Consider the following 23,546-nt stretch of genomic DNA (forward strand, 5'->3'; position numbering starts at 1 on the left):
ATACTTTAAAAGGATATAATTATACTTTAAAAGTGTATACTTCTGTATAATATTTTATAAATAAATAGCATCCATTATCATTGCTGTTTACTGTTCTCTGCTCTCCTTCTCTCCTGGGCCCGCTGCAATGAGTTTTGCTCCATCACCTTCTCAATGAGGCTTTCCCTGATCAGACTTTTCAAAACAGCAACTCTCCCACTCCCAGCATTTTCTATCTCCCTTTCTTGTTTTATTTTTCTCTATAGCTCTTATTATCATCTGGCATACTATATAATTTATGTATTTATTTGCTTACTGTCTGTCTCTTCCCCACTCTGCACCAGAACACAAGCTCCACAAGGCCTGGGGCTCCTTTATTGTATTTTGCATTGATATTTCCCAGCACCTAGAACAGGTCCTGGCATACAGAAGACAGTCCATAAATATTTGTTGAACATCACTATAGTTTTGTTACATGCAACAAAAGTACTATGTGCCATAAAGTTATATTTTAAAAGGACTTAACATGGTCTGGGGTATCAGTATGTTTTCTCTGAGATAATGAGATATAAGTTGAGGTGTGAAGGATGAAAAGAAATGAGCTGGAGCAGGCAGTGAAAAGAAGAGGAAGCCGAGGCTGAGGCAGGGTTGCCCTGCGCACAGGGAGTCAGGGGAGGTGGTGGTGCTGGGGAGAGGGACACAGCAGGAAACCAGGCCATGCAGCCCTGGGGGACAGTGGCCAGGGTTCTAGGCAATTACTGAGGGAGCTTAAGCAGAAGCCAGACTGGTGGAGCTCAGGCTACTGTCAACGAGCCAGGGAGCCTCACCACATTCTAGAACACTCTCATGGTCAACTGTACTCCAACTCTCTGGTATAGTGGTTCTCAAACTTTTTCACCTTGGGACTTCTTTCAACTCTTAAAAACTATTGAGGACCTCAAACAGCTTTTATTTATCTCAGTTGTATCTATTGCATATTTACCAAAATCAATACTGAGAAATTTTAATTATTTAATTATTTAAAAATAACAACAATAATAAGCTATTACATTTTAACATAAGTGACATATTTTTGTGAAAAGGTAACTATATTTTCCAAAACAGAAGAAAATAAAATCCCAGAAGAATCACACTGCTTCACATTTTTTGCAAATTGCTTTCATGTCTGACTTAAAATACGGGTGAATTCTCATACTGCTTCTGCAGTTAATCTGCATATCAATCACACAGCCTCTAGAAAACTCCACTGTATGCTCATGAGAGAGTGAGAGTAAAAAGGAAAATAATATCTAGCATTATTATAAAATGATTTGGACTTCAGGAGCCGTTTCTGAGAGGCCTGGAGGCCGCGGGCCACACGCAGAGGTTGTCTGCTCTCCCAGGAAGAGAAGAAGCCTATGGAACATAGCTCATTTGCACGAGGACAACCTTGCTGACGTCTTTGAACTCTTCCTTCAAGAGTGTTCTTACGTGGATACTGTTATTTTCCAAGAAAGTAAAATCATGAACATGAACGCTTTTTTGCTTGTATCATTTCTCAATGACTCATCCTCCACAACCTATGTAAACTAGAAAGAAAAAAAGATCACATTTTTAAAATGCTAAACTTTTCAGATGAACAAATTATTCATTGTATCTCAACAATGCTGCCACCATCAGTGCAGGTGAACTAAGAGAGCAGAAGAGATCAATCTGTCCTCTAATATTGTTACATTTCACGGGATAATTGGCTCCTCTTAGTCAAATCACTCGAAATTTAAAAATTATTTCTTGCATTGGGGTTCAGGGCAGTCTGCCACAAAACATGCCAAAGTGGTATACTGATTATTTTGAGTTAAAATTACTCGAGAAACAGCTGGTACAAGAAGGACACTCTGAAAGGAGGACATGAATCTCCAATACAAAAGGTACCCTTGCTGCACCCGAAGGTGAGGGGACATCCTTATCAGCAGAGATGGGGAATTGAGGGCTGAGAAGGCTGTGCAAACAAACTCTACTCTAAGTTTCCACTTAGGTAAGTACCCAAACCTAAGTTTCTTTGTCCTGTCAGTTCACTTATTCATGCAATTTATTGTTTCTTTGTCTTAAAAAAACATAAAAGCTGCCTCACTTGTCTCATGTCTGTATGAGGCTCCCGTCTGTATGAAATTAAATTGCTTTTTCTCTCATTAATCTGTCTTGTTTCAATTTAATTCTTAAACTAGCCAGAAGAACCTAGAAGGGTAGAGGAAAAGTTTTTGCCTCCCCTACACTTGCATGTAATATAACACAGGTTAGTTTGGCAATTCTTTTTTACTTTTGTTGATTTTTGAATTAAGAAATTTATGGCTATCTAAATTGTGATATTTAATATATAACTTAAAATCAATCCTAGTCACGAAAGAATTCTCTTGGGAAGCACGTTTTGATTTTAAACTGTGTTAGACAAGACCTAGAAATATGTTGGGGAGAATAGCTAGACAGCTTAGTGCTTCTTTTAAAAGACTAATGTGTAGGTTTTAAAAAAAATTTGGCCAAAGTTTCCACTTTATATTCATGCTTCTGATGTCTCTTAAATTAGTGCTATTATTATTCATTAGTTTCTATAGCTAAAGCTATTTTGTATCATTTCTATCACTGACTGAAAAAAATTTAAATTGCTGTAGGATTTAGACTTCTGAAATCGAATGGTGTTTTCAACTCTGGTGTAATTGTGTGTCAGTACAGGCTGCTTCACCTTAAAATGATTAGTGTTTTGTGAGAGATGTATAACAAATTGCAGGGCTAATCAATGGGAAAATTATCCAGCACTTGAGGTAGGTTTTAATTAATTATATTGCTAGCTGTTAGAGAGAGGTCTTTGAAAAGGTAATCAAAGAAACATCACATATGGGCTGTTTGTTCTTGTAGGACTATTTTTAAAAAGGAAATGTCCTGACTAGTCTTCAGCCCATCTCCACATCCTCCCAAGCACTGGGGATGCAATTTGTTGTCCTTCTGGCAACTTTTCCCTGGGTTTCCCCGCTCCCTGTGTTGAAATAAATGAAGACCACCTAAATGAGAACAAGCAAAGGCTATTCAGAGCTTTCTAGAGCAAAGGAGTCAGCATCATCACTCGCATTTGCCAGAGACTCAAAGGCTGGCAGGTGAGTGGGAAAGCTTCTACAGTGGAAAAAGGAAGATTTCAGGGGTGCCCTGATTGAGACTGTCGGCCTGGGGAAGCTGTAGGTGAGAGTATTAATTTGTTACGTCTGCCATGACAAAGTACCAAAGAGTGGGTAGTTTAAACAACAGCAATTAATTTTCTCACAGTTCTGGAGGATGTAAATCCAAGATCAAGGTGTCACCAAAGTTCCTTCTTTCTGAGGCCTCTCTCCTTGGTTTGCAGATGGCCATCTTCTGGCTGTGTCCTCATGTGGTCTTTTCTCTGTGAGAGGCTGTCCCTGGTGTCTCCCTGTGTGTCCTAAGCTCCTCTTCTCACAAGAACACCAGTCATAGTGGATCAGGGCTCACGCTAATGACTTCATTTTAACTCAGTCACCTCTTGAAAGGCCCTGTCTCCAAACATGGTCATATTCTGAGACACAGGGTTTAGCGCTTCAACGTCTGAATTTTAGGGAGACATAACTCAGCTCAGAACCATGGGCTAACCAGAAATGGGACAACCTATGTGATTACTAGGGGAACATATTTGGCTTTCTGTGTATGGTCCTAAGTTGGGACAAAATTTTGAGAAGTAGGGACAAAAATTTGAGAAGCTGGCAGTTATTAAGCTCTGACTAATTGGGGCCAATTGTACAAAGGCTGAGGTTTGGCTTCCTGGTCTGGTTGCTGCCAATTTGGGGTCAGAGTTTTATACATGTTCTGGATGTTCTTGGTTTGTATAGGCAGTCTCACCTGGAAAAAAAATAGAAGGTAGTGAGAGCAAGCACCTGTTCTGCCATTGACTTGTATCTGTAGATGCTAGAACTGAACCTGGCAGACAGCTGGCACTCAACAAATAGTTGCTGAAGAAATGGATTCAGGGTCAGACCATTGTTTGGTAACAAATAATCTTATGCATCTCTCTTACCCTCTATAATCAGATTTTCTTATCTATGAAATGGGCATACCCTCATGCTTTCACTAACAGCTATTGCATATCGAACAATTACCATATGTTCAAGTGGAGGGGGCAATTTGAAGTCACTATTTCATTTAATCCATCTACCAGCTCTACGACATGGATTATTATTCTCATTACACAGATGAGGAAATAGGGTGAGAGTTGTTATCTTGCCTGAGGTACTCACAATTAGTAGATGTGTGATCCAGGACAATTTGCTTCCTTTCTCTGGGACCCTTCAGTTTGTTCTTCTTGAGAAAGAGGGTGACAAAAACACTTACATCAAACGATTATTATGAAATCAATAAATGGGGAAAAAGAAAAATCACTTCCTTGTGACAAAATGCCAACCACTACGTGTCAAGGAATCATGGAACTAGAAAATCACCATTGTTGCAGGTGAGAATCACGAATGGAGGTTAAAACTAGTGATACGAGTTCGAGGAGGAACAATATTTAAGTGGCCTCAAAGAATTTCCACACAAATTACTTTTTAAATTATAAAGGAAGAAACAGCAACTTCAGTGTGGAGAAAACTGGCAGACACCACCTTAACCAGGTGATAAAAGTTAAGCTCACTACTATTGGAACAAATGAGCATAATGCCTAATTTTGAAATGATGCTCTGAGAAGGACATACTGCTCTGGTATTCCTGGCCAAAAAGAAAAAAGAAAAAAAGCATAACCTGAATTGAATCTAAATTGAATTGTGAGGAAACAACAGACAAGTCCAAATTGAGGGCATTTAACAAAATAAACAGTCTGAACTCAACAAAAATGTTCAGGTTAGAGAAACTGAGGAAATGTTCCAGATTAAAGAGACCAAAGAGACATGACAACTAAATATAATAGATGATCTTTGGTTGGATCTTGGGCCTTACTATCATTATTTCTTATTTGCTATAAAGGACTTTAGCGGGAGAATTGGTGAAATTTGAATAAAGTCTGAGATTAGACAATAGTATCATCCATGTTATTTTCCTAATTATGATAGTTGCTTATGCTCCAAAGTTCAGGGGGAAATATAAATCAGAGGTAAAGAAATGAAAAAGCAAACACAGTAACATGTCAATGTTTGGGGAATTTTGGAGGAAGGTATTATCTATCCAATTTTTCTGTAAGTCTGAAATTATTTCAAAATAAAATTTAGAAACAAAAAAGTTTACAAAACCCTTGTTATAAAGGTTAAATGAGTTAATACTTACAAAGGATTTAGAGCATAGGCCTTAAAATATTACTGATTAGGTATTCTCATTATTATTACCATACAATTAAGAAGTGGCAGGGCCAACTCTACATGGCCCCAATCCCCTCACACCTTCACTTACAATTCAGTTGTGGAAAGTCCAATGAGATAATGGACAAGAAAGTCTATACATAAACTGTGAAGTGCTGTGCCCTTCTGAATATTTATAAGATTGCAATAGAAGCTCAGATTCTTGTAGGGAACTATAAAATGGGTTTAACTCCTATTGCCAATGAGGTACTTGAGGCACAGAAAGCTTGAATAACTTCACCAAGGTGACAATGTCAGAACTGAAACCCAGATCTTGTAGCTTTCAGCCCTGACCTTTTAATATTAGATGGTGGACTCCAAGGAAAAGTTTAGGAAAAGAAAATTTCTTTCACACCCTGTCATGTTTTTATCCTGCTCTGCTGGGAAGGTGCTGGTTGCCAATCGGAGGTCAGGTTGTGACCCCCGCCCCACCCTGAAGATGGCTGCATTTACTTGACTGGAGCCCAGGGACCAGGATGGAGGTGGCGCAGACCGTGGACCCCAGCAAGCCTAAGGGCAGCAACTGCATTTTAGTGTCCTCTCTTCCGGATCTGATGCTGAAAAGGCTCCTTTTTCATGGCTGATGCCAACAAAGATTTTTTTTCTCTCCATCTGAAAATATTGAAGGGATGGTGGGAGAAAGCTCCTGCAGGGCTAGGATCCTGGCCTCCACACATCCAAATAGCTCAGGCTGTTTCTTCCTAATAGTGGTCCATTTCCTTTTAACATTTCTAAAGACTAAATGAATAAATTTTAAAAAAAATCTATGGGTTGGCTAGGCTGCGGAAAAAATGTCTCTTCCTGATTTTAGCAATGTATAATGGGTTCTGAACAAACGAGTATCGGAAATTCATTTTTCACACTGACATTTTGTTTCACTGATTAAGAATAAAGAAAACATCCAAAGGTGATTTTCCTCCCTAAGGTACTAATTTCACTTACAGAATGGCAATCTCGGGTAAATCAGAACTGAAGCCGTTATGCTTAGAGAAAATGGTCCTAAACATATCTGTCAGCCTCAGTCTCCCCATCTGTAAAATAATCTATGGGTTTATTGTGAAGAATCGAATGGTAAAATAAACAGAAGAGAAATACGTATTTTCTAGGAATAGTAGTTAAGTGAAAACAAATACCCCAGATTCAGCAGTGGGACAGTCTGAAAATAGGTGCTCTCACTTCCTACCCCAACTCAAACACCTCTCAGTTGGGAGACTCCCTGAGCTTCCCAATTTGACCGCTAACCAAGGACCAGCTCCTGACAATGGGAGGCACGTTCCTGTGAAACACAGCCCTCATTGGGCAACAGTGGATACAAAGTGGAGGAACTCTGAGTTTAAAAACAAAAAAGGAATTTCAGGTTTTTATGAGCAAATGGATAATACCAAGCAGGTTTCTGATGCTTTCTATTTGTAGGAATAAGGTGGGGTTTTTTTTTTTTTTTTTTTTTGTAAGGAGATTGGCCCTGAGCTAACATCTGCTGCCAATCTTCCTCTTTTTGTTTTTTTCCCAAAGCCCCAGTACATAGTTGTATATCTGAGTTGTAGGTCACTCTAGTTCTTCTTTGTGGGATGCCACCACAGCATGGCTTGATGAGGGGTGCAATAGGTCCGTGCCCAGGGTCACGAATCAGTGAAGCCCAGGCCCCTGAAGCAGAGTGTGCAAACTTAACCACTAGGCCATGGGCTGGCCCCTGGTTTGTTTTGTTTAAGGAAATGAATATTAAAGTGCCAGAAGAGCTCAGGAATTTCTTATGAATCTACAGCCTAAAAAAAAAAAATTTAAATAATCTGCTCCTATTTGGGGTGTCTCTAAGCAATTAAACTAAAGGATGTCAAAATATTTTATTTACCACTACACTTTGACAGAAACAATCACAAGTTGATAGCTTTATGTCTATCAACCAGCTTTCTGATTTCTTTAGGAAGCCATGGATTGTCAGTTTAGTCCCACTTTGTTTACTGCCCTAACCATAAATAAGAAACTCAGTCTACTTAAAATTTTACAACAGTGATTTGCATATTTGCCCTCAGGCGGTAACTTTTCTACAGCATAATTGTTATTTGGCCACTCTTATTTAACTTATTAAGATTTCTTTAAGGTAGTCAGGACATTAACTTTTGCAGTATTTATGCAAAGGAACAGGAAGCATATACAATACAAATACACTATAAGAAATGAACACAAATTATTTTTCTACGTCATGGTTAAAGTGTTTTAATAACGGTTACTGTAATTTATTAATGTCTCCAATATATTAAGTATCACATTCCGGGCACTAGGGGTGACCCTTTAACACATACTCTCTACTTCTTACAACAAACCGTGAAGGTACGTACTATCACATGCTCTCTACGGACGAAAACCCAGGCCCAGCGTCCGCCACCTGCTCAGGGCCCCTCAGACAACAGAGATGGAGTTTTCTCCATGACTCCCTCTCCCACCCCCGCTAGCTGCGAGACTCTATCACGTCAATTTCTTTTTTTTTTTTTTACTTTCTTTTAGCCACACTGTACGTATTTCATATTTATGTAACAGAGTTGTTTTTAAATCCGTGTGACACATGGTCCCTTAATGCAGGTCCGCAGAATTCCAGGTATCCGAAACCTTTACCACAATCGGAGAAATACTGACAAACCGTTTTCGGTCCTGATTTTTGATTGAGTACAATGCAGTTTGCCCAGTTTTAGTTCAACCCCGGGATGTTTAAAAATTTCTGCAAGCTTATTGAGGGTAGGAAAGAGATTTTTGCCTGTCTGCTGCCCAACCCAGAGTCCCCAGCACGTAGGCACTCAATACACACTGAATGAACTGGTTACCTAGTTAATTACTTTCTTGTAAAAAGTCTGTTAGATGAGTGTACACACGAATTTTAAAATAGTGATTTAGTGAAGGATTTGTGTCTCTAAAATCTTAGCCCAGCAGGGACCTGGGATGGAGGGCACGGCGAGCCACTTGCTGTCCCTTAGAGACGGGCACCGCCAGGTACTATCACCCCATTCAACCTTGCTCCACCTGGAGGCTCCCCACACCTGAACAGCCCTCTTGGTCCGCGAGGACCACTGGGTGGGGAGCGGGGCCCGCTGCCGCTGCGCGCTCGCGGGGCGCCACCTTGAAGTTCAAAGGAGCGTGTTACAGGCAAACAAAGGGCGGCGCGGTCTCGGGTCCCGGGACCAGCTGCGGCCGCCTCGGAAGAGCAAGAGGGCCGCGGTGACAAATGGACATTCCGCGCGCGAGCAGACGGACACCGGATCCTCGGCTCCCGGCGGCCCCACCCGCCGGCTCCAGCTGCCCGGCCCCCGGCCGCCGCCCGCCCCGCGGCCGGTTCCACCCGCGCCCAGCGAGCAGCCTTGGGCGCCACCGTCCCGAGAACTTTCCATCCTCCCCGGGCTAGGGGCCGGCGGCGGGGAGGGGCGGGGGCCTCTAGGGATTCCTGCGCCGGACTCGGTGGGCGGCCCTTTCCAAGTGGAAGGTGCCCGCTCCCAAGTCCACAGCAGTTCTCGGGCGCCTTGGAGAAGCTCCCGGGAGCGACGGCCAGGCGGCAGCGCAGAGCCGGGCCGAGCGGGAGGAACAAAGGGAGCCGGCGGGCCCGGGAGGATGCTGCGCTCCCCCGCGCCGAACCCGGCCGGCTCGCGGGCGCTGCTTCGCGCGCAGGTAGCCCGGCCTTTGGCGCCGCAGGAGGGTGTGTTCGAGCGGGGTACACAAAGACTCACTTCCGCGGGGCCAGGCACCCGGACTCCCCTCCCCGTCACTCACAGCCGGTCACATTCCTGCATCCCTGCCGCCGACGGGGACCTGAGTGCCCGCCGAGTGCCGAGCGCGGCGCCCGGCAGAGCTGTGCAGGTAACCCTCAGCGGAACCGGGCTGGCTGGAGGCGGCGGCCGGGAAGGCACGCCTTTTTAGGCAGCTGCGCCGCCCGCGCTTCCAGTCACTCTCCGCCAGAATCAGGGCTCGGCGCGCAGCCGGGGAGCGCCCCGCCTTGCATCCCGCCTGCGCTGGCCGGCGGCGGTGCAGCCGGGCCGGGAGCATGGGGAGCGGACAGCGCAACTTCCCGGGGCCCGGCGCCTGCCCGCTAGGTGAGCCCAGGCCGGGCGCGGGGAGTATGGAGGCGATGGCGGAGGGAGAGGGGGCCGGAGCGAGCAGAGGGGGCGCGCGAAGCTCGGGGGTGGGGCGCGGCGCAGCCTCGCTCAGGGGCCCGGACCCTCCGCCTAGCCCCGGGGCTCCCGGCCGCGGTCCCTCCCGCCGCCCGCGCCGCCGCCGCGCTGCCGGGAACAATGAGGCGCGCGGCGCGCAGCTGAGCGCAGCCCCGCGCCGGCCCCGAGGCCGAGCCGCCCGCCGCGCCCGCTGCTGCCGCCCGGCGCCGAGCAGCTCTGGCCCCGGGGAGGTGATCCCACAGGCCGCCCGGGACGCGAACGCGGGTCGCTCCGGGCTCCCGAGATGGTACTAGCCGGCTGCTAGGCGGGGGCGGGGGCGGGGGCGGCCACGAGCAGGAGGATCGGAGCCGCGCGCTCGGCGTCTGCAGCCCCCAAGTTCCGCGGCGCGCGTTGGGCGCCCCAGGCCCGGGTCCCCGCTCCAGCTGGCGTCCGTGCGAGTGTGGGAGCGCGTGGCGCGCGCGCCCGAGCGGTACCGGGGAATAAAATGTGACACGCACGTCGCCGACTCCATCGCCGCGCGGCCAAGGAGCGCCGAGCACGGTGGTGTCGGGTGCTGCGAGGCACGGCGTTTGGGGAAGGTTGGTAAGGTCGGGCAGGGGGCTCGGGCGTTGGGGCGACGTCTTCCTCTGTGTCGCCGCAGCCTGTGCACTGCTCAGGACGGAGTTGGACTCGGCGGCAGGAGCCAGACCTCTGTCTGCAGGACGTCGAGGGTGGTTTTGGGGGTGAAGCAGGAAATTCTTGGAGAGGGTGAGCGAACAGGAGGGCTTGAGCTTTGGGGACGGGAGGACACAGTTGTGCTCCTGTGGCTCAGTTAATGGTGATCTTTTATTTTATTTTGGCGGTAGAAGGAAACTGAGATTTTTAATTGTCTTTCTTGATCCCACCCCCATGCAAAACTGGACTTCTTAACGCTAAAACTGTGTTCTATTGATTTCTAGTTTTCTGGAGCCATAATGTTTAGGGGTGGAAGGGATCTTTAGAATCCTAAATACCCTGGTATTAATTCTTATGGGCTTGCACGGGGAAAACTCCAGCTTTTGAGTCGTTTGACTTTCGGCCGTGTGCGGAGAGGATGTTTGATGCATTCCTCTGAGTCCGGGGTGTAACATCCGTCTCGGTCGAGTTGGACCGCGCTGGGGGACGGAGTGCAGCTGAACTCGTGGCTCGCAGTAAGTGATGCCTTGGAAAGCGAGCTGAATCGCTGTTTGGAGAAGCCGTGCTTTCCAGGAATTTAAATGAGACTTTTTGTGACTGCCTTCCAGGTCTCTCCTCTTAGTACCATATTTGTTTTTGCAGGCTGAACTTTCAAAGCTGTTTTATAATCCGAGAAGCACTTTGGGAGAAAAGTAATGATTGGCTGGATTTTTGTGAACTTATTTTTACTGGTCATGCTGAAAATTTAGCGAGAGGCAAACCATATTTGGTCGAAATCTTTGTTTCTGTGCCGTTGGCGTTCAGACCGCGGAGGGGCAGGGCGTCTTCAGCGCCTCGGACTGTCTGCTGGGGTGAGGGTTTTGTGAGCGGGCTTGCAGCACATTTTAAGTACTTTCTGCACATTTCAAAAGCCTCATGCGGGTTACTTGACATTTAAATTTTTAAATAATTTTGGTCAATATATTTTGCCATTTTGAAATAAAATTTGTGACTAACGAAAAATTTCAAAACTTGAAATCTTATATGTCATCTTGCTGTTGCAAATTTAGGGTTCACACTTCTTTTAAAAGGAAAAATGATATGTGGCCTTGAACTTTTTACCCACTCTCCTTCCGCCATTATTTTTCTGAGACTAACAACCAAAATTTGTACTCTTGAACGTCTGTATTTCCTACGAATGCATTAGAAAAACTGTTGACAATGGTGAATGGATATTTTGATCAAAGTGAAGAACAACCTAAAATAATAGGGAATTGCCTTGACATTTACAGCCAGGTTAAAAGAAGGCACTCAAATGTGTTGGAATTTTGATCCAGTTTTTATTGTGATTGATATAAATTGTAGCATTTTACATTTTTGCTTAGTGCACTTGAAGCTTCTGGAATTTTGAGCTAAATCTCTTGTAGAGATTGTGATATGAGCCTAAGCTCTTAGTGAAGTTCTGAGCCTCACAATTTAGAGAGGACGTGGAGACTCCTGGAGAGAGTTCGGAGCCAAGACCAGCGTTTGGTGAGTTTATTATGTGGCCCATGTGATCTGGGAAGTAAAGATTAAGAAATGAGGATGTTTAGCCTGGAGGATTCAAGGATTTCGAATAATTTAATATTTGAAAATACATGAGTGGATATATTATGCAGAGAAGGGCAATCAACTGTGCAAGTTTCTGATGAAGATAATTAAGAGAGAAAGGCTTTACTCTGTGGAGTGTAGACTTAAGTTGGGATTACGGCCAGCCAGAGAGATTGGTTGAACAGTGAAGTGGGTCCTGAGAATTCCTGTAGATGATTGTTTCTGGAGGTTTTTTTGAGATGGTTTAAGTGTGTGAGTCTCTGATCTGTTGCTTATACTAACCGAAATTTTATACTCTGGTTCTACAGTTTATCCAAGCATTTCTCAAGTACTTAAGTCTTCCCTAAAATGACAAACTCAGTCCTAGGCTTCTGCACCTACTGCTTAGGTAAATAAACGATGGCTTCCTTTCCAAAAACTTGGAGATATGTGCTCTTTGAGAAACTTTCAATTAATTTTCAGATTTGGTGCCTCATTCTTTTCACTTCTGAATAAAAGTATCTTATGCATTGATAAGGACAGTCTTTTTTCATTTTTTATTTTATTTATTTTTTTGAGGACGATTAGCCCTGAGCTAACATCTGCTGCCAATCCTCCTCTTTTTCCTGAGGAAGGCTGGCCCTGAGCTAACATCTGTGCCCATCTTCCTCTGTTTTATATGTGGGATGCCCACCACAGCATGGCTTGCCAAACGGTGCCATGTCCGCACCCAGGATCCAAATCAGCAAACCCTGGGCTGCCGAAGCAGATTGCGTGCACTTAACCGCTGCACCACCAGGCCGGCCCCGGACAGTCTATTTTTAATATTCACATTCCCTTTAAGTATGTTGTATTTTTCCCCCTCTTGGATGTTCTGTTATATGATGTTACATTTTAATTGTTTAAATTACATGAAGTATTTTATTTAGCTTGCTTAACTTTCTAAGTGAAAGATAGTGCCCTCATGGTAGGTGTATGTCAAGTTTTGAGTTTTTAAGCATTGAAAGCTCCTCTTTTTAAAAAGACCTATGGGGTGAAATTCACAACTGACTGTACGAGAAATAATTACATAGAGTAGATAACTAATTTTGTGATCAGGAAAGTGCAGGTGAACATTTACACAGAAGTTTTCCACTGTTCTTGACAGGTTGCTGTCAAGGCCAAGGGCTGAGCGCGCTGTGGAAGATGCCCAGCTACCATTAGCGGATAAACGTCGGACTTTCAAGTCCATAGATCTGCCATTTTCCTGGAAGCCCTCCTTCCTGCTTCTGAGAGATTTGTTTGTAAACATTGTTAAGTATACAGGGCACAGACAGAGCTGTCAGAGAAACCTGGCTTTATTGTGCCCTTACCAAGTCCATCCTGATATGAAATCCCAAGCCCCCTCCCCCCGGCAGAATTGTTGGGGAACAGGTGCAATTTAGAATGCTTGGAACCCACCTAGCCTGTGGGCAGAATGGTGGCTGTATGTTTGAAGGGTGTGAGGTATGAACTGGGCAGTCCTAAGGCTTTGCAGTCGCCGGTGGATTGGTCAAGCACTAGTGTGTGTCTTAGACCTGCCACTTGGTAAAAGCTGGGTCTCAGCAGTTGCCCCACTACTGTCTTGTCTTCACTTGGCACCTGCAGGTTCCGGGCTGTCCCACAATGCAAAGTCCCTCCTGCTTTGGGCGAGGAATTGCTCTGTGGAGGAGAGATGACATCAGAGAAATGCCACCCACCCTCTGGGAGCTCTCTCTGCGCTGAGCTGTTCTGTGCCCCCCCTCCTGGTTTTTGCTGCCCCCTGTGGTCTTCTCTGGGAAAGAACTTGGAATTCAAGGCTGACATTGGCTCTAACAAGCCAGAAGGCTGGAGGGTGGGGTTTGCAGTTTCGCACTGGACTTTCTCACAGAGCGGAGCAGCAAGGAGAGCTCTTGCCTGGCGCCCTCAGACCTGAGTCCTAGGGAGGGCTGCCCCTGCGGGGACCCGCACTGGAGGCGGTCTGAGCCTCCCAGAGCTCAGTTTCCAGGGCTGTAAAATGAAGGCTTAGATTCAGTCCTCTCCAAGGTGTCGTCTTGTGCTGAGATTCCACGAAATTGATCTTTGTATATTCTGGCACACTTAAAAGCTAATTCCCATGTTCAAAAGAAAATTACCCTTTAGTCAACGTGCTGAACCTCCCTTCAAACACCATGTAGCCCCAGGGGAGGAGTAATTCAAAGAATAATGAAAGCAGCTGATAATGAACTTGGGAGAGGTTGTTAAAGTACACCTTAGCCGCAGCCCAGGGACGTACCATCATCATCCCCATTTTATGGGCATGGAGACTGAGCCTCAGAAAGGTGCAATGCCTTCCTCAGAAGTCCCTTAGTGAGAAGATGGAGAGCTGGGATTTGGACGTGGATCCATGTGTCTCCAGAGTCCATGCTGTTAGACGGAGAGCCTACCGCAGAGGAACAGGAATGCCTCCCCCAGTTGTGGGGTCAGGGCCAGAGAAGGACTAACTGAGCTTCAGGTCTTCACCTCATGGCCGAGCTTGCTGGGTCAGGAAGATTGTGTAGGATGGGAGGGGCTGGCAGGGGAGCCAGGCAGACAGACAGCCCGTGTATCCACCAGAAGCTGGAAGCAGAAGGAGGCTCGAGCCTGCTGGCCCTGCCGTGTGGAATGTCCAGGCGGTCAGGACTGCTCTAGAGTGAAATTTGGGCTTGTGGGAAGGCTGGAAGAGCAAGTGAAATTCCCAAGGAAAAATTTAGGCTAGGATTTGAGAAAATTATTCCTATGCTTTGAGGTATTGGGTTGGTGAAGAGAGCAAGCTCAGAAAGTAGTCTTCTAGGACATTTAGAAATATATCAGCTAAAGCGTTAGAGAATACGCTGGAAAGGAAAGTCCTGCAATATCTTGATTCTAAGCCTCTGTTTTCAGAGTTTATAATTCACACATTAAGTTCTACTGTAGGCTGCTTCTAGTATTTAAGCATGAGAGGAAAATGCTTTATTAAATTTAAAATAATTGGTTTTCCATGTTCAAATTATACAGTTTTTTCAAGTAGAGAGGTCCTTGCATGTTGGCAATTGTTGTGGTTTCTAAAGTGACTTAACTATAAATTAAATTTGGGAAAGGGTAAATCTCACCAATAACCCACTAGCTTCCATTATTCAAAAACAAATTTGAAAAGTAACTTCCTCGAAAGTGTGGCGATGATTTTTCTGAAATATAAATTTATAATTGTGTGCTAAAAACCTATATTTGTACCTGTGACCACAAATGGATACCAAAAAGTACAATTAATATAGGATTTGTTTTCAAATGATACAGTTAACCCAAATATAATATGGACCTATAGGTACATGATTAGATGAATGAATTCATTTTTACTATTAGAAGAGGGACCTTGCTATGTAAATTATACTTTAAAATTGGGAAAACTGCATCCTGCGAGTAATCCCAATATGAATAAAGAGGACTGTCCTTAAAAAGAACACGTGCACACACACACAGTCACAAATACCGAGGGACTAAGTCCCTGCATTAATATGTTTTCACATGAGCGATTAAGAGTGGGAACTTGAAGTAGAAATCTTAAGCATCAACTGTCAGCATTCTGTTGCCGCGTAACAAAATCGGGTCTAGGACCCTGGCCTTCAGGCTGAGAGCAGAGCGTTCTTTCTCCGGTTACTTATCTCTGTGGGAAGGGCATGTTCCAGGTTATCAGAGGCTTGTAGGAAGATATCAAAAATGTTTAGCGTTTAAACTGCACCCTTAATTTCTTATGAAGAGGAGATGTGTGCGTGTGCCTGTGTGAGTGCGTGTCTCTGTGAGTGTTCTTTGTCTTCAGGTGGCTCTCGTGGCGTGCAGGGTGTTTTTGGCGGTGGAGACTAGCCCCTGAGGGAGGCTGCTGGGCAGGGCGTCCAAGAGAGCCGGCCGGGGCTGCTGCCTGCGGCCTGTGTGTCAGTCAGCTGTTGGCTGGGATCGAAGAGATGGGACATCTTAGGTGTTTCAGGTCAACCTGAAGTTGGCCAGATAATGTAGGTGACTCAGCCACCTGGAGAAGAGAGAAGTGTTTGAAATTGCCCTGAATAGTAATGTCCTCTCATCACTGTAGACTTTAGGTAAGAGAATTAAGGCAATAAGCCCAAGTGTTTGATCTTTTAAAAAAATACTATACTGTCTAATTCTCGAGGCATTTTTTGAGCAATTTATGAATAAATGGGAAGCTAACAAGGGCAATATTGTTTACTTTATATTAATAAATATGTGTGTATTTATGTATATAATGTGTATGTAGGTATATAATTTCCATTTTTCAAGGGGCAGTTTTCCCCCTTTGAGTCACAGTGTAGTTACAAACTATATTCCTCTGCCCTATGTTCAAAATTCATAGCTGGAAGAGTCAAACTAATTAAGTAATTTGCCTGGCTCAGTTCTTGGTACTTTATAACAACATTCAAAGAACATCGTTAAATAGATTACCGTATTAACTATTTGAGGTGGCAGAGTTTCAGAAATTGACTTTGATAGTAATAGGAAAATGTCTGTAAGGTGTGACTTTAAAATAATGTGATTGCTTCCATAAGTTAAACGCAAACATTTCTATACTTGCCTTACTATACTTTCCGCCACACAGTTAAAACATATCATGCTGTATTATAATAATACCCCAGTAATACCCCACGTGTCACAGTTGGATACATACACAGAAAGGGAAGAATTAATTTTTGGCTTGGAGTTTTTTCAATATTTCCATAACTGGTAAGCATCGTGTTAGATGTAAAACCAGAAGTGGGTAAAATAAAAGCAGATGGTTTTTAATAATGTGCCTTGTAAGGGGTACTCAAAAGAATCCTAGACGAGGAACCTTTGTTGTTTGGCTTATATATAACCCAGTTAGAATGTGGAACTCTGTGAACACAATCAGATGCATGGTGTGCATGTCTTTCTGGCAAAATTAAACTCACCTTAAAGCCCAAATCTGCACATGGATCCCTGCCTCTCAGTTGCCCAAATTAGATCTTTCTTAAACTTATCACATAGTATTGCAAGTGAGAGGTGAGTTTATAATGTAAAAATATGGAGAGTGACCCTGCATAATGGCCAGCACATTTGGTCTGGGAATTACTGTGTCCACGTGGGCCTTTGCAGCACACGGCCGGGTGCCGGGGTGCTGTCCGCCCGGTCCCTGCTCAGCTTCCAGCAGGGCTGCTCCTTAGACCCATCCTTGCTAGACTGATTGATTAATTTGCTTTCCAGGATATACATTTCCTGTGAACCCACATATTCTTTTTTCTCAAGTACAAGTTCAAGTTCTGTGTGAGGGAGATAGAGGACAGGGTTATTGGAGGGAGGTCATGTGTGTTTTTATTTCTTTGCTTTATATTGCTTTTTCATATTGTGGGTAGAAAACAAGGATTGGTGATGGCAATGAGGTATTTAAAGGTTCCCCTTGTTTATCTTGTGTAGTTGCTAAGCACATCTTTTTTTTCAGAGATCAGGTAAAGTCCCCTGGAGTGTGCGTTCACTGTGTCCTTCAGATGAAATTTCCCTCATTGGTGCTGATGGCTTGTGGATGGAGGAAAAGCAGGAACTGAGTCGTGGCCTCCAAGCTCATGTTAGTGGGATGGGAGATGGATGGAGCGTTTACCAGAGAAACTGATGCTGCAAGCAGGTGTTGAACTCAGGGTGCCTGGAGTAGTGACATCATTGAACAACACAAGTCTAGAGCATGTCTTTCTTTTTTTTAACTTTTTTTTCATTCGCAGAACTGCATTTACTTTCACGTGACATTAGTCTCTCTCTCTCTCTCTCTTTTTTTTTTTTTTGCTGAGGAAGATTCGCTCAGATATAACATCCATACCAATCTTTCTCTTTTTTTTTTTTTTGGCTTGAGGAACATTAGCCCTGCACTAACATCTGTGCCAGTCTTACTCTATTTTTATGTGGGTCACTGCCACAGCATGGTTGATGAGTGGTGTAGGTCCACACCCGGGATCCAAACCTACGAACCTAGGCCACCCAAGCAGAGCACACCAAACTTAACCACTGTGCCACAGGGCTGGCCCTTCATGTCGCATTATTCTTGTCAGCTACATGTATGCTCACATATCAGATTTCATCAACCTCGAATACAAAAGATAAAGGTGAAACAGTGCCCCCAAACCACCTTCTGGGATCTCTGAGGGACACAGAAGAGCAAGTGTGGCTCTACCCAGCTTGCAGATCAAATAGGCCCTAGGAGGATGTGCTGAACCCCGGAATCAGGGCTCTAGTCAGTAAGAAGTGGCCTTTGTTGTGTCTGTTTCCCTGCTAGTCCTCAAACCAGAAGCAGATGATGTCAAATGGAACTCGTGAGAGGAAAAGAAGTCTGTGGAAATGTGTCATCTTCCTGCATCCCCCACCCCATGCCATCTGCCACTTGCTTCTTTCCACCAGCGAGTTCAGAACTCTCATTTTCTTCTTCATTTCGTCCAAGCGTGTCTGTATTGGTCGTGTGCTTCTTGTGTCAATGCATGTAGGGAGGAAACTGTGTCACTCTCTCCAAGGTTTGGTTTTACGCTGGTTTTTGGGCATCTGGTTTACCTGTCCTGTTTTCTTCAGCTGTGTTCCTCAACCAGCGGATCACCGCAGAGGAAAGTTAATTATTAAATCTCATGCCATTGCCAGCTGTGCACACATCCTAGGGGGGAAGCTTGATGAGTATGCATCAACTGAACATACCTGTGTAACCGGCTAGATGAAGAAACAAATACTACCAACATCGCAGAAGCCTCCTCATGCCCCCTCTGGCCACTGTCCCCCAAGACATAACCACTATCCTGATTTCTAATAGAATAGATTAGCTTTGTGTCACCTGCTTACATTCAAGTTTAAACAAATAACTTTTTAACAGTTTAGTGTATTTTTCTAGTGTTAAGGCAGAGTTAACCAGCAATGAAATATAGGTTGTCCTCTTAAAGTAGAAAAGTTTTATTTCTGCTTGAAACCTTCACACTGTATGAAGCGCATAGCTGGGCTTTGCTATTTGTTCGATGCTATAGATCATCCTTTCAGTTCTCTCCAACCACAGGATCAAAAATAAGTTTTAAAATGTATTAAAAACTAATACATTATGCTCTAAATCTTAAAGATATATTTTAATATATTTCAGTTGATTAAAAATAAAGCTGAACGTATAGCATTTCTATGGAAAAAACACTTGAAAAACAAAATTTTCTTTACTAACTGAATTTCATTTCATTTGGCAACTTGTAGCCTCTGCATTGTGAATTTGGAATCCTTTAATATTGCCAGTGGACACTGACAGATGAATAGTTCTGTGAGATATTTTATGTAATATAGTGACACTCTTAGGAGATGTTTTTAGGAAACTAGCTCATAGAAAAATTCAGCAGGACATGGAAGATTAAAGTCATATAGAGCCTTCAGAGGTTTCGTCCTCATAGAGACAGTCTGCATTGCAGTTTGGAAGTAATAAATAAAAATCTAAAAATTAAAAAATCTAAAAGCTCAGCGCAGCCTATCAGTTGCCTGGCCTGTACTTGGAACACGTTGACCAACTTATTACCAAAAACTAAAGTTCAAAGGGATCTAAAGAAAAGGTAGAATGATATCTTAAAATTTAGTAGAAAGGAAGAGAATAAGAAATGGAAATGCGATTTAAAAAGTAAAAAGACTGACAGATTCCTTAATAAAGATCTAATGTACTCAGATTCTATTGCGTAAATTTGGGATTTCCCTGAGGCTAGAGAGATTGGCTTAAACCCAAAGCCACACGCCAGTGGAACCAGTTGGTCGGGAGCAGCCTCTGGCAGCCAGAGCTCACAGGCTGGCGAGTCTCAGGATCCGGTTTCTGTCTCCTGAAGGTGAAGCTGCGTTGTCTTACCTGCTGCTGAAAATGCCGGCTTTTCCACAACGTGCCCTTGGGCGTGTGCTGTTTAAGAGGCTTGAAAATACGTGATGATGCTTCCTGGGCCTGTCCAGAGTCTCTTTCCTGATGGAGACAGTGACATTTGCAGTTTCTGGAGGGCACAGCGTTTCTTGGACTCCAGCTTCTAGTGTTTATCATATTCTTTACAGGAAGAATGGAGGGAAGCTCTCCACTGTTAGTAGCAAAAAGAGCATTTTATGTTAGGAATTTGTTTTACAATGTCTCCATCCACTCTTGCTCACCTCCTGCACCCCATGCATTGTCCAGATTGGCAGAGTCACTTTCTAAACTCGAAGCTTGATCGTGGGACCTTCTCCTCTCCTTAGATGCTCTTGTTGCTCGCTTGCATAAAGGCCACAGTGTAGAATTTTTAGAACATTGTGTGCTTCTGGATTGGGCCCCAGTTTTTTGTCTCCACTTTCCCATTGGCTATTTCCTCTGACCATATTAGGGCAAAGCTAAGGATGGAGCTTGTTCTTTCTTCCTCTTTCAGCAAGCTTTTGGTCTGTCTCTCTCTCCCTCCTTCTCTCTCTTTCTCTCACATACACACACACGTGCACATGCACATGTGCACATGCATAACGCTCCCCTTCTTTGCTATAGCATCATCCCTCTGTGATGCACTTACTCCTCTGTGTTATCTTTGGCTGTTTACTTCTCTCTCACCCCTGCTTAACTGTAAGGTCCTTACAGTAGGCAGCCCCTGGGACTCTGTCTCAGCTAATTGGCACATCTTGAGGTACTGGGCTCAGTAGATGCTTGATCACTGTTTGTTGAATGAATGAAGCTAAGAGTCCTGTCAGATTGGGAGGCCTATTGTCCACTCCTACATGATTTCTAAAAAGGGAGAGGATGGGATCTTTTCTGTCTCTTTTAAAGTTGAATCCCCATTTATATAGCTTCCCCAATTCCAGTGATCCATTTATGAACAGGACATTCTATAGACGTGGGTCCATGGGTCAGGTGAACCATTCTGTACATAGATTAGAGTTGCAGGTCATCACTTTGGAGAAACACATTTACTAGCAGTGTTAGGAAATCAGAGTTAACCATCAGCCTTATCATTTTTATGCCCCTTGTGAATTTCACAGGGAAACCTGAAATTCACATTTCTTTTCGTGATTATTACATATGTGGTTGGGCATCTTTGCTTTTTCTTTAACAAAGCATTCAGAAGTGAGGGACACGTGTAATTGGTAAGTAATTAGTAAATAAATCAGGTTCTGTCCAGGGAGATTTTATAAAAGCACTTTGTCTTGGATTCATAAATATTGTTTCAGGTTCCAACGAGAGCTACGTACATTATCAGCACCTGGTGTGATAACAGGCTGCTCCTGAGCCAGTGGGCTCAACAGCGTTTGGCTGTTGTGCTGCGATTTTTTCTGCCTGCCCATGAATCATCTATGAATAGATATTAAAATTTGGAAAAAGTACTTCTAGACCTGGGAGAGTATAAAATATCAGCCGTCTATGAAGAATTATAAATGCAATGCCTTGACCCTGAGTTCAGGCCAACTGGGTGCAGGTGGGGAAACTAACACACACCTTTAGCTGATGGCGTGGGGAAGGCGGTGTGCTGCGCCTTCCCGTGTGTCAGAGCGTGCCCATGACCTCCTTCTGCCAGTGCTCCCTGCAGGAGACAGCTCCCAGGGCACCTTCCATGGATAGAGGCTCTGTGTGCATTTGTGTCATTAGAGTGTATTTTCAAAGTATCTTCCCAGACACAGATCCCCTTGAGTGCTAAGTGCTGTGCATTTCTTTCCCCACTATCTGTTTAAGAGAGTTTTGTTTTGAATTTTGCAATCTCTCAAAAGGTGGAGTCAGGGCTAGGAGCATGCCTGGGATGAGTCACTTAATTAAAGGAGTCTTTCCCTTACTCTGAACACACAGTAGACTTAAAATAAAAAATGTTACTAGTGGTGAAAGTGTTGGAAGTTAGGGACCGTTAGTGATTCTCAGTGGTAAGTAGAACATTGCAGGAATTTAACAAAGGCACAGGGAGTTAAAAAAAATACATGGGGGGCGGTTAAGTTCGCACATTCTGCTTCGGCAACCTGGGGTTCGCTGGTTCGGATCCCAGGTACAGACCTTCACACCGCTTGTCTAGCCATGCTGTGGCAGGCATCCTACATATAAGGTAGGGGAAGATGGGCACAGATGTTAGCTCAGGGACAGTCTTCCTCAGCAAAAAGAGGAGGATTGGCGGCAGATGTTGGCTCAGAGCTAATCTTCCTCAAAAAGAAAAAAAAATACATGGAACACTGAATAAACGAGTTCATTGCTCTGTTTGCATGTGATAGGATACAAGGGACTGCTTGGGAGTAAAAAGAACCGAAGTGTGGATTTCCTCGCACCCGTGGAAATTGTGTTAAGCACTTTCGTAACCAAGTTGAGTGGAGTTTCATGACTTGGTGTGTGTTGGCTATTGCATTTGCGCTGTGGACTGTGGTAGGCTGGCCCTTCAGTCTGGTGACCCCACCACCCCGGCTGTGGGTGACTGCGTAGCATCAGCACAGACTCGTGTCTGTGCCTGGAGTCACGCACCAGGCAACGGGAGCTCTTCAAGTAAGAAAACTCAGTCCACTTAGAAGTCTGGGTTGGTCCCAGAGCATCCGAGTGTTGCTGTTATTTAAAGTAACATATTAAATTTTGAAAATCTGTGAAAATTATTTCATTTTTCTTAATGACCTTCGATGTCCGCACTACCCCCCAGCTCTTTTCATTTTCCTCATGAGTCCTGCTATGCCAGTTTCCTAAGGTTTGCATTGCCAGTTGGGTTTCAATTATGTTGTTGTCCTGGACATAGTTTTTGATGACTGGATGTGGTTAGAAAATTCTGATACTGTGTCCTGGAATTCTGGTGCCAGCAGGGAATGCCCAACGCTCTGATAAAACCAACCCACCAACTTACGTTGTCCTCTTCAGGACACTCATAACCATTGGATATTGGAACTAGTTTCAAATGGATCCCAAGCTGTTGGGAGTGGGAGAGAACTGGGCCAAGGCTTCAGTAATGCGTTTGTGTTTTGCTTGTTTATTGGTTTGGTTTTCTTTTTTTTCCACTGCTGTAGACTCCTTGAGAAGGTTTACTCTCAGGCAGTGAGCCTTACTTTCAAAGTAAGCACAATTTTGTGGCTTCCTAGAAACTGGTAATGAATAATATGGATCTAACCAGAAGTCCTGCATTTACTGTGTTTACATTTCATGAATATCTGAAGTAACTGGGAATTTCAACTTTACAGGCCCTCTTACTGAATTACTATTAAACATTCAGTTTGCACACCAAAATCCCTGTCTTTATTCTTTTTTTGAAAGGCCTTCTCCCAGGAAGGGAAGACTAGCATCCTGCAGGGTGAAATGCATAATGCCTTCAGCTCTCTCTGCCAAATGAGAGGTGGGGAAGATCTCGCTCTGCTTTGTTTGGAAGAATTCCTTGTCTCAACAGTGGCTGAGTGCAGGTGACTGCCTGCACAGAGTTGCCTCTCCTGCCCTCTCCTCACTGGCCGTTTTGCAGAAGGCCACCTAGCAGTCGACCCAGGCATGTTCCCTGTGTTGGTCGGCCACACCAGGCATAGTGGAACATGGCTCATCACAGAGGTCGGCCTGATTGCAGTCTTCCCAAATAAATACCTAAAGGGTAATCTGTCTCCTGGCTCAAAGGTCAGGTGCCCCCTGGGCTGGGCCCTCTGTGCACTCCTGCTGCCTGTCAGGAAGGGGTGGGCGTGGGGATCTTCAGCTTGAGCCTGGGATCCCTGCTATGCGGAATGCAAGAGGGAGGCCTCAGCCATCAGTCAAGTTAATGAGAAGGGCTGAAAAGCAGATGAATCCTTTCTTCCCTCTACAGGGTTCTTCAGCGTTCTGGAAGGGTCTGACTGACAGCTTTGAAGGCTCCCTTCCTTCCCAGAGAGCTGAGGCAGCGGGAGGGGGCTTCTGCACTATGTAAACTGTCAGCCTCTC

At 44.5% G+C, this 23,546-nt stretch overlaps 2 protein-coding genes across 11 annotated transcripts in view; one reads left to right on the forward strand and one right to left on the reverse strand.

The window, feature by feature from the left end:
* Nucleotides 1-410: 410 nt before the first annotated feature.
* LOC139075663 (ESX-1 secretion-associated protein EspK-like) lies at nt 411-18,420 on the reverse strand. Its single transcript, XM_070573303.1, has 4 exons — nt 18,380-18,420; nt 9,050-10,312; nt 3,269-3,855; nt 411-1,547 (listed from the first exon to the last, which is right to left on the reverse strand). The coding sequence occupies exons 1-2, from the start codon at nt 18,418-18,420 to the stop codon at nt 9,409-9,411; spliced, it is 945 nt and encodes a 314-aa protein (XP_070429404.1). The 3' UTR covers nt 411-1,547; nt 3,269-3,855; nt 9,050-9,408.
* The window catches only part of ST6GAL2 (ST6 beta-galactoside alpha-2,6-sialyltransferase 2), a 72,790-nt gene continuing 57,684 nt past the window's right edge, over nt 8,441-23,546 (forward strand). Inside the window, exon 1 of one of the 10 annotated variants that reach the window (XR_011526273.1) lies at nt 8,441-8,990. The gene's annotated coding sequence lies outside the window, so the exon portion shown is untranslated. Of the gene's footprint in view, nt 8,991-9,040; nt 9,180-9,273; nt 9,413-9,641; nt 9,777-9,935; nt 10,069-10,125; nt 10,238-10,504; nt 10,660-10,886; nt 10,996-11,023; nt 11,654-23,546 lie in introns of those variants that run through there. The other 9 variants (XM_070573321.1, XM_070573314.1, XM_070573312.1 and 6 more) reach the window with 9 other exon arrangements.

Source organism: Equus przewalskii, chromosome 14, assembly GCF_037783145.1.
Source record: "Equus przewalskii isolate Varuska chromosome 14, EquPr2, whole genome shotgun sequence".
In the NCBI taxonomy this organism is placed as follows: domain Eukaryota; kingdom Metazoa; phylum Chordata; class Mammalia; order Perissodactyla; family Equidae; genus Equus; species Equus przewalskii.

Coding starts and splice junctions, on each gene's coding strand:
- LOC139075663 (XM_070573303.1), bottom strand. CDS start 18,420: ATGTTGGTAGTATTTGTTTCTTCATCTAGCCGGTTACACAG. Junction 10,313..18,379: donor TCATCTAGCCGGTTACACAG/GTATGTTCAGTT, acceptor ATAAAATAAAAG/ATCACCATTAACTGAGCCAC.